Source organism: Quercus robur, chromosome 6, assembly GCF_932294415.1.
Source record: "Quercus robur chromosome 6, dhQueRobu3.1, whole genome shotgun sequence".
NCBI lineage: Eukaryota > Viridiplantae > Streptophyta > Magnoliopsida > Fagales > Fagaceae > Quercus > Quercus robur.
The window spans coordinates 12,280,429-12,291,771 of record NC_065539.1 but is presented as its reverse complement, the minus strand read 5'-3'; the positions used below and the strand labels follow the sequence as shown (position 1 = coordinate 12,291,771).

Genomic DNA, 11,343 nt, shown 5'->3' with positions numbered 1-11,343 from the left:
AAAGGAAAAGAAGTTTATGAGAATTACTTTATATATATATATATATATATATATAAACATTTAGGAACTACTTAGCATAAACATTTAGGAATGATTGAAAAAGTCACTTTTAAGTGCTACTCTAGTTAAATTGTCGTTCCTTTATAATTTAGTGATATTTCTTTTTTTCTTTTTCTTTTTTTAATGTAAATATAACCTTTTAGTCCCTTAATTTCTCTCCAAAATAAATAAAAAATAAAAAATAAAAAAAAAACAAAAAAAAAACCTTTTAATCCCTTATGCTTATTATAAGCAAGAAAAGTAATATTCTCATTTCTATATATTTATAATTATAGTAATTAAGATAGTTCTTTTCATGTCAAAGGCCTTGGAGCTGAATTGGCACCTCCCCATGCACAAAGTATTTAGGGGTTTAAGAGGAAAATGATTCGAACTGCCGGGTTAGCAGCATGTTGTAATTATCTCAAAAAAAAAAAAAAATTAGTTCTTTTCATAATTTAGACCGAGGCAACTTTAGGCATAAGCAATTCAGGCCATTGCATGCTTAAGGCCCCTGTAAGAAAAAAGTTCGCAACATTATGGTTTAATGATTGGTCTTTTAAAAAAAGCATTATTGGGTTGTGCTCTTTTTTTCTCAACCCAAGGCTCCAAAATTATGAGTTAATAGAAATCTATCATAATTGAAATTCCAAGCAATTTCACACAGTGTCGAATCGTTGATGATTCGATGATCTATTTCCCATAATAGCTTTAGGTTTTAATTTTTATAAGTTAATTTTTTACGTACTTTATTGTTCATATTAGCCACCCAATTTCCCACATGACCACATGCAAGACAATCTCTCATTCTCTTTCTCAACATCAAAACCAAAATTGGAAATTAGATTTTATCTCTCCTTAACAAAATCCAATAGAAAGACAGCAATGAAATATTTGTAATGATAAACATGTAATATAAAAAAGTTACATAATTTTTTAAATGCATGTATCACTTACAATATTTTTCTAACAATATTTTTTACAACTATTTGTAATAAAAAATTAAAATTAAAATTAAAATTGATAAAATCCTACTTGAGATCGATAATGTCAAAATGGATTAGCCGTATCATCAATTAAAAATATTTTAGCAAAAATTAAATGTACGGACCTAGTACGTTGGCCCATGCAATGACTTGCTCGGCTTGTCTCAGCTCGCAGGCCGAGTCGAGAGTGGCCTACCACATCTGCAGCCCACATACCCCAAGCGTTTGCCGTGAGGTATGAATGATGTCTTAAGGGAATTAGACCGCCAAGTAGTAACTAGCGTCAAGCACAAGTTACTAGGAAGTCACACCAGCAATAAGCAGTGGGTCCCATTTGGTTAGGAATATGGGGAAGAGGGACCCACTTACATGAAAAAGCTCTCTTCATCATGACTACCCCACTAGAGGAAGGCTATAAAGGGAGAGAGAGGAAAAGGAAGAGGGGGATCTTTGGGAGAGGGAACATTTTGGGGGATGAAACACGAGAGTAGTGAGAAAAAGATTGAACTTGGGGAGAAGGGAATCCTACTCAGATTCCAAGGTAGAACCTCGGCGGTTTAGTGAGCATCTTGGCCAAACTAGAAATTAGGGAGTTTGGTGTAAAAGAAACGTTAATTCTCTCTAATACATAGAGAAGCACCTCTTAGATCTCTCATTGTGGGATAAGCCCAACCCAAAGTACAAATAAATTAGGGTCCAGGCCCAAAAGCCCAAGGTTGTTGGGACAGGATCACCACATTAAATATAGAAACTTAATTAGTAGTTTTGCATTTCAAAAGCAAGAATAATGGATCTTAAAATTTTTAAAAATATTATATATAGAAAGTCATATAAATATAATTTAATTAATATGTAAATAAAAATAGTGAAAATAAAGAAAACTTCGATTTTATTGAATTCACAAGAAAGAACCTTTTGGAATCAGCAGAAAAATAAAGAAAACCTTTATTTTGTTGAAATTGAATTGTTCCTTTTTGGTCAAGAGTCTTGTAACTCATCGACATAACATGCTCTTCTTTACCAAAAAAACCAAAGTTTAAAAAGTAAGAATAATGGATCTTAAAATTTTTAAAAATATTATATATAGAAAGTTATATAAATATAATTTAATTAATATGTAAATAAAAATAGTGAAAATAAAGAAAACTTCGATTTTTTGAATTCACAATAAAGAACCTTTTGGAATCAGCAGAAAAATAAAGAAAACCTTTATTTTGTTGAAATTGAATTGTTCCTTTTTGGTCAAGAGTCTTGTAACTCATCGACATAACATGCTCTTCTTTACCAAAAAAACCAAAGTTTAAATTTTCCCTCATTGTAGCTGTTGAATTATATATAATAAAAAAATGCTCTTTTTTTATTTGACATATTTTCAGCCTATTTAAAGGGCTAAAAAACACCTTATTTTTCAAGTAAAGATAACCCTAAACATATCCTAATATAATTCTAGTTTGACTACGAAAGTCTTTACAACAAAAATTAAGAAAATAAAACCTTAAATTATAAAACTCCAAAAATTATATGCAAATATAAAAAATTAACAAATGGTAAAAATAGACCTTATATTACGTTCTATATCAAATTGTTACATAATAATCTTTTTATTTTTATTTTTTATTACTAACTTAAGATATTAATTAATTTTTAGTATAAATGGATTCGAGCTCATATCTCTTATTAACAATAAGAAACTCTACCGGTTGAGTTTACTTAACCCACAACTAGTAGTCCACTTTGCACATTTATCTTATAAGGAAATGCCTAACACCAATCACCCACTAAAGTTCCCTAGAGGGCCTAGACATTACTTCCCTTTACTTCCCTTTATATGTAAATTGTAATAGTTAAAATTTATATACAGTATCTTATATGCAGTACATTAGGTATCCCAATTAAATTTAAATACTTGGATGCATTGACATATAAATTACAAATTGTGTTGTTTTTTCCCGAAGAATAGTTACAATCAATCCTTCTAAGTGTTTCAATTTAATTGAAAAATCTAACATGCTCTATCTAAGTAATTGAAACTCTCTTTAAAAAAAAAAAAAATTGTACCTAATTTTATCCTATTGTAACTGTTTGTTACTTTAAATGACCATCAAGTTAACCAAATGGGTAATTATTGATATCATTATTATACCTACAATTGTCCCCAATCCTCATGTTGCGGGTTCAACTCATCTCCCCCTTCCACCACCGCACACCCTTGGTGCGATGGTCACTCCACAAGTATAAGTGCTTGTGGACTATGGGGGGCAAGGGTCGAGGTTCAAGTCTCCAAGAGGGAGTTTCACACACATATACACATAGATTAGGTTAGAGTAAAATTTCTATCTTGTATTAAAAAAATAAAAAAACTCGTCTCCCCCTCCCCTCTAACCCAAATAATAATAATAATAATAATAACAATAAAGATATCGTTGTTATAAACCATTGAAAAACATTTGAATCACATACAAATGATACTATAACCTTTTTCATACCTTAAATTGCATATAAGGGAAAGGAAAAAAAAAAAAAAAAAAAAAAAAAAAAGAAGATAGAAAGGGGAAGTATACTTCGTAAGATACCATCATGACTCCAATATTAAAATGAAAAGATACCTTAAGATAAACTATTCTTTCGTTTCAACTTAAATATGCTGTTTATTTGTCTATTAATTTATTTTTTGAAATGTCTAAAAGTTATTTCCATTCTTTAAAAAGTGGAAGTTCTTATTTATTTAATTTTAGAAAAAGATATTCTTACTTTTTAAAATAAAAAACAAGGGCTTTTATTTATTTATTTATTTTTTTTTTTTTTAAGGATGAAGTTTTTCTCAAATCTGATCTGAAAAATGGTAATACTACATAGAGACAAGCCTTTTTTACAACATTCTTCACACTTGTGAAGTGGTAGACACATTTTTTTACATAGACTCACTACATTTTCGCCCCACCATTTATAATTGATCACTTCAGCAATTGTGGAAAAAGTCACTATAGAAGCATTTTTGCTTGATAAATCTCCTTCAAGCTACTAACACGACAATTCTAATAATCATTTTTGTGTATTTTAATCATATAACTTATTATTAAGTTATATAAATAAATCGCAACCCTATTAAATAAGTTATATGATTAAAAATATACGTGTATGATCATCAAATTGCCATGTAAAATTTTAAGGGTTCTGAATTGGTTTGAAAGAAAATTTTATTGATATTATTAAGTAATAAGATAGTTTTCAATATTGTTTATTAGTAGTATATTTTCACCGAATACATTTTTGCAAGACAAAACGAAAATTTAAACATTTTCTAAGTTTGTAACTTTAACAAATAAAATAGACTAAAGTACACTTTTGGTACTGAATGTTTCTATTTAGACATTTATGTTTCAAAATTTTCATTTTAACTTTTCATGTTTAATTTTGTTTTCATATTGGCTATTTATATTTTAAAGCTTTCATATTGGCCATTTATAGTTAAAAATTTTCTAAGTTTGTAACTTTAATTTCATTTTTTATTTTGCCATTATAAAAAAAAAAAAAATTGAAATATTAAAAGGCAATATGAAATGAATTAAAGTAGCTTATGACTTTTACTTAATAATGATCATTCTTTAATGTTAGTTAGTTAAGATATTAATTGGTTTCTTTTGAAGTGCCTTTAATAGGTGTAAAAAAAAAAAAGTTTATCAAACTCAACAAACCAGAACCCGCTTATCAATTTCAAACTTGGAACAAAATCTCTTTATTTAGTACGGATTCCATGAAAATATGAAGCAAATACTCTTTATGACGATGTAAACATAGTTAGAAAATGGTACGGATTACTGAGGAAGGGTCAAACCTCCAAAAATGTAGTTAAAGAATAAAGCTTACTGGCACAGCAAAAAATGCTGGTTGTGGCCTCACGTGCGACATGGGAGTGGACTCCTCTGACAAAAAAGCAATCAGAGCTTTTGTTAAGAAATATAAATAATATACAATTTTTATGCATCACCAAGATATATAAAAAATAAATGAAGAAAAAGCAGTGGTTTTGCTTGAATTCAAACTTTTACTATTTATAATTTGTCACGTTTATGACAAAAATTATGTAATTAATTGTATTCTCGCATTTGCTTTTGTTAATTGTTTACCTATGTAATCATTTTTAATAATCTTCAGTGTTTTTTTTTAACATTTTGACAGTCCCAACCTCAGACCCAACCATCCATTCCATCCCGTAAAAGAGCACTGTCAGAATTTTGGTTCGAATCTCCAACACTCCTTCTCTTTCCTCACCCTCTCTAATGGCGCGTGGTTTTTGCCTCTCATCATTTTCAATTGTAAACTATAAACCCCGCCCACAATTTCCTAAGTCATACACAGTACAAACTCTCTCTCTCTCTCTCTCTCAGTTTCAAAGCCAAAGTTTTACATCACTTTGGTTCTATAAAGACACGCAACAGATGCAACAAACCCAATAAAGCAAAAAACTGAAACAAGCCCATAACCATAAGCAATTTTCTCTCTCTCTCTCTCTCTCTCTCTCTATCTCTCTGTAAAGTAATAATGGGGGATATGTACGAGTATGACAAAAAGTCTTCCTGTTCATCTTCAACTTCAGCTCCTCAGCCTCAGCTTCAGCAGCTTCCTTCAACTTCTGCAAGTGCTCCAGATGAAATCTCGCTTTTTCTTCATCAAATCCTTCTTCGTTCGTCTCCTTCTTCTTCATCTTCTCTCATGGCCAACGCAGTTAAACAAGGGACATCGAATGTAAATCCTGACCGTACTTGCCGATCAGCTCTTCTCCAAGATGGGATCTCGGCCGTTGAGTCTCTAAGTGGTATCAGCGCTGGCTCTGGTGGTGTTTTCCTCTCCAATGTGTCAACCTCTTCACTTGGAGGAGCGAGTGAGAATGAGACTGATGAGTATGATTGTGAAAGCGAGGTATGGTACTTTACTTTGTACTTCTTAAAGTTTGGAGCTTTCTGTCTGTCTGTCTGTCTGTTTTTTGTTTGGTTGCTCAGAAAAAATTTGATGTGTCTCTTTCTTTGGCGGGCTTGAGGAAAAGAAAAAAGTTGACTCTTTGATCGCTTAAACATGTGTTTTGCGTGTTATTGTAATTGGGTTTTGTAGAGTTTCTTAACTTTCTTGGAATACCATGTTGTCGTGGTGATGGAGTTTGCATTTCGGTTAGTCCTCCGTTTGGTCTCTGGGAAAATATGTGAAAAGCAAAGGAATTAGAAATTCTTGTTCTTTTTTATATTTTGGGACCCGGGAAAAGTGTATAGCTCAAAATTGGTATAGTTGACCAAGGTTTTTAGTTTGTAGAAAATTTCAACCAAGAGATCATAAAATTCATAGTGTTAGATATAGAACTTTACTTGGGTTCCTCTGCTATCAGACAGTGAACTAAAATTAATTTTTGTTCTAAGTCAATGGTGATTTCTGAGCGCAGGAGGGTCTTGAAGCGTTGGTGGAAGATGTGCCTGACAAACCAGTTTATCCTCGTGGTTCATCAAAGAGAAGCAGAGCTGCAGAAGTTCATAATTTGTCTGAAAAGGTTGTCTTGCATTTTGTGCTCTTTTTTTTTCCTTTTAAATTTGTGATAGGGTGTAGTTTTAATTTTGTTCATTTTCCCTATGTTTATGTTTTTTGGTTTTTATGTGTGGGGTTGTTGGGCAGAGGAGGAGGAGCAGGATTAATGAGAAAATGAAGGCATTGCAAAATCTGATTCCAAATTCTAATAAGGTACACAAATACATACGCTACCAACTTTGGTCTTTACAAAGTTTGATTGGTTCCAATTTATTAGGATTGATTTTTTTCTTTTTTAAATGTCGGCAGACAGATAAGGCTTCGATGCTTGATGAAGCTATTGAATACCTAAAGCAGCTTCAGCTCCAAGTACAGGTTTGTGGCGCTTTCTCTAAAACTTGCATCCTTTCTCAACAAAAGGATTCATATTGTCTTACTAGCCTTCTTATTGTTTCATGGATATCTTATAATTTAATGTCGAGCACATATGTGAATTGGTGCATACCGGTTTGCACCCATTTCATATGATTTTATAGTGGAAAAATTTCTGTGTAACTTTCTTAATGTAAGGGTCATAATCTAAGGTTTTTATGGGAAAAAAAATGTAATCTGATCGCAAAAGCTTCAAATAATAGTATAATTATAAGAGTGATGCTAGAAGATTTTACAACCGCCAGGGGAGGATGCAAATTTTTTTTACCTCAGATACAGAGGGTAACTGTACCATGAGAACTTTGAATGCTGTAAGCCTGTAGCACCTTTGTTAATTAATATATTTTATCCTTTTTTTAATAAAAAAATTTGTGATGTATTTTTGTGGTTCTAATAAATCCAGTAATACAAAACTTTTCACAACCTATTGACATGGCGGTTGCGAGCGGTACAAAGTGGTGTTAATGGTGGACCAATGTGAAAGTGATGTTCCTCAATCAAAACTTAACACCTTAGTAAAAAGGTCATACCCAATATATATAACCTTCCACTTTAGTAACTTGTGAAAAATTTTGTGTTCGTGGTACTCAACTGTTGTGCTCCCCACAATTGCTGTTTGGGGGGGGGGGGGGGGGGGGGGGGTTTGGGGTTGGGTGTAAGTGTGTTATTGTGACTTGACAATTCAGCAGCCCCATCAATTTGTAGGTCTTTCGTGGTATCTGAACCATTAGTCGAAATAAGTCATACAACAACACAAGTGACATTATTTATGTTCTTACGCCCTTAGAAGGGCGTAAAAGAACCCATATACAAGTGAAATGGGTCACACTGTCACAGAGACTCACTGCTCAGTTTTTTATAACCCAATTTAAAAGTTTCCAATAGCATTAAGTACATCTGCTAAAGAAAATAAGCATTTAACCTGGCAATATTCAAGTCTTCATCACTCTCAAATCTCCTTACTTGAATTGGAAAGACTGGGAGCTAATCGTTTTCAAAGAGTTTTTGTTGAAGCTGAAAGAATGGAGTCCATGTGAGAAGCTCTTGCATGCCACCCCTCTCTCTCGGTAATAAATTTTTAATTATCTGTACCAATTTCTTCAGAGGGTTGATAAGGACAACATCTAGACTATTGCCCCTTGTTGCTAGGTTGGATGATGTAGTCAATTGATGATCAACTTTGAAAGTGATGAAATCTCAGACAATGAATCCTTACATCCAATTGCAGTATCACAAACTCTTTGATTCCCTATTTCAGCCCTGTTGGCATGGCACTTAATTATCTTCCTCTCGTAAGCTGAGTACATTCCTAGTCCTGCCACTTATTTCCATCTGAAGCGTAAATAGATTGAATTTTTTAGGCTCTGTGATATGTCCAACGCAGTTCTTTCAATAGCTTGCAGATTTCTACACCAAAATAGTTTTTTCTTCATTGTAAAAAATATCAGTAATTACATCTGGAAGTTATTTATGCATTATGCAGTTTTTCCAATTTTACAATAACTGAAGCCGACTGAGAAATCTGTGTTAAAAAATTATCAGAGGAAGCTATTGGGAAAAAGGTTGTAACCCAGTGCACCAGGCTCCCAATTCTGTGGGGTCTGTATCAAAAGACATGTATGCTTAATTGCTGAGCTCAAATGCTGTTTGAGTTAGGTGTTGTTTTGTTTCTTACCTTGAATGTTGAATATCTCAGTTAAGGCTTGTTCCTCTGCATAGAAATGCCAAAACAAACACGCTTTTGACAACATACTAAGTTAATTCTAATTTGTTTTCATTGTGATTCACATTTCAGATGTTATCAATGAGAAACGGTTTGAGTTTGCATCCTATGTGCTTACCAGGAGCACTGCAGCCCATCCAGTTCCCCCAGATGAGAATGGACTTTGGTGAGGAATATAGGCCCCTGCATTTGGACATGACAGGCACAAATCCTTTGAACAAAGAAACCCCATTGCATGATGCATTCACTCTACCCAACCAATGCACTGCATCAAACCAGCCATCAGTATCTAATATGTCAAATATAATAAATTCAGAAACCTCATTTGGGCCTATTCAGGCTCCTTTAGGACCCTTTCAACTGCACACCTCATCTGAGGTAAGTTAAAACCTCCTTGAATAGAGCATGCGATCAGGGAAATGATGCTAGCCATCTTACATTTGTTAAATGTGAAGGATCTTTGCAGGGAAGACATTTTGCAGCATCAGCAATCAATTGTGAACTATCCCGATACCAATCCAGTAGGTGGGTCTCCAGGTCTCATTTCTTTTGTGTAGTTGAAAGATATGCTTGCTGCATATAGGAGCTAGATCCAAGGGGTGACATATATATTTTGATGCTTGCAGTATTCTTATGCCCTTGGTCTGACATGTAAACTTTTTGGGTGTCTGAAATGTGTTTGTTTGTTGAAAGAAATTGACATGGGAGCCCCAGCATCAGTATCACTTCCCTTTAATACACAAGCATCTAATCTAAAGGACAGTGGCTCTCTCCAAACATGCATTTCGGGAAGAGAGCGGTCAGAAGGTTTGCTTCTAAGGAATATAGAGCACAACCTTATACTTACACCACATTTGAGGTAAGTATACTTTGAAGCATGGTTTCTTATGTTTTCTTCATGATATGCATGCCTTAACTTTTATTCATGTGTACTTTTTACCAGCATGAACACAGGAAGAAGTGCCTCCAATGACGATGCGAAGATGGAAAAATGAGAGTTTTGAAGTTTGCTAAACTGTTTGTCACTCATTAACTTTTTGAATATGGTTTAGCTAGCCTAGCTTCTGTAATTCTTCATATTTGCTTAAGAGAGACTGGTATTTTTAACTTATCTTAAGTTGAGCTGCGATTGAGCAGAATTTGTCTGTCTCTTCAATGCATTGGGGTTGGGCAATGCTTGTAGAACTAATGGTACAAAATGGGAGATGAGCCATATATAAAGTTATCCTCAAGCTGAGAATTGTGTCCATCTATGAGGATATAGGTATATGAAAAAATGTTAAAGTTATTGGTTTTAGCCTTTAAGCTGAAAATGATGCATGATTATTGCCATTCAGTTGTACGTGTAGTTGGGTAAACCTGTCAATGACAATGGCAAAAACCTAACTAGGTGTCATCAAGGCACCAACTACCCCTTGCTATTGCCATTATCAGTGTGATGATTTTCTAAGACCGTGTGTGTATTGAATTTGTATTACTAATCTTTTATGGCCTTTCTTGGATGTGTTTGGGGATTCTTAAATTTGCATGATTAATCTTTTTATTTTTTATTTGTTGAAGACATGGTGGTTCACTGGATCTTAAGACGAATGCAGCCCTATTGAGGCTATGTTGCCATGGGTTACATAGGTGGTCCAATTGGTATTCTTAACTTTTGTCAGAGGTTGGGAGTGGAATAATAAGAGGTTGTTTGGATGGTTTGTTTTCATAACTCATAACTCAAAAATGGTGGGACTCATAACTCAATATCCGTTTGGCTGCACAATAACTTTGTTTTCATAACTCTGTTTCCATAACTCTATTTCTATCACTCAATTCTCTGATTTTTGAGTTATGAGTTATGGAAACTGAAAACGCATTTTAGCTGTTTTCAGTTTTCATAACTCATAATTCAATGACATTTCTGTAAATAACACTACATGAAGAGACCCATTGTCAGTTACAGCCGCAACTTTTGACCATTTTTTTTTTCACACTGGGATCGGTGCGTGCGTTTCTTCATATTCTTTTTTTTTTCTTTTTCTTTTCACACTAGGTGGCTTCTTCTTCGTCCTGCTTGCGGTTTTTTTTTTTTTTTTTCTCTTCTTCTTCTTCTTTCACTGGGTTCGGTTTTTGGGTTTTATTTATTTTTTTGTTCTTTCATTGGGTTCTTTTTCTGGTTGGGTTTTTTTTGTTCTTCATTGGGTTTTTGGGTTCAGTTCTTTCTCTTTTTTTCTTTTTTCTTTTTTTTGTTCTTTCATTGGGTTCTTTTTTTGGCTGGATTTTTCTGGGTTCAGTTCTTTTTTTTTTTTTTTTTTACTTGGTTCGGTGAGTTTGGGTACTGAAGAAAAAAAAAAAAAAAAAAACCCTGCACCAAGTGACAGGTATGGGGCTCACAAATAGTGTGAAAAATATTGAGTGATGAAAAGTGAGTGATGGTGCCAAACGGGTGTAAAAAATTAAGTGATGAGTGATAAAAATTGAGTGGCGGAAATTGAATGATGAAATTTTTGGGATTTTTTTAGAAAATAACTATAAAATCTAAACAATATCATTAGTTAGCAAACGTTTCAAACTATTTTGGTTTATAACAATTCGAGTTTGGTGGAGTCGATTTGTGGGCTGTAAAATCGAGTTTAGTATACTCGATTTTCCTTTTTTGTAGCAGATGAC

At 33.3% G+C, this 11,343-nt stretch overlaps 1 protein-coding gene across 2 annotated transcripts; it reads left to right on the top strand.

The window, feature by feature from the left end:
- The first annotated feature begins 5,387 nt into the window (after positions 1 to 5,387).
- LOC126732787 (transcription factor SPATULA) lies at positions 5,388 to 10,207 on the top strand. 2 transcript variants are annotated; one of them, XM_050435806.1, is made up of 8 exons: positions 5,392 to 5,945; positions 6,457 to 6,561; positions 6,684 to 6,749; positions 6,846 to 6,911; positions 8,764 to 9,069; positions 9,147 to 9,216; positions 9,385 to 9,550; positions 9,635 to 10,207. In XM_050435806.1, exons 1-8 carry the CDS (start codon positions 5,568 to 5,570, stop codon positions 9,684 to 9,686), a joined length of 1,209 nt encoding a protein of 402 aa, XP_050291763.1. In that variant the 5' UTR covers positions 5,392 to 5,567; the 3' UTR covers positions 9,687 to 10,207. The 2 variants fall into 2 exon arrangements, with proteins under 2 accessions (XP_050291764.1, XP_050291763.1); XM_050435807.1 differs by lacking the exon at positions 9,635 to 10,207 and having other exon boundaries at positions 5,388 to 5,945; positions 9,318 to 9,521.
- The last annotated feature ends 1,136 nt before the right edge of the window (positions 10,208 to 11,343 follow it).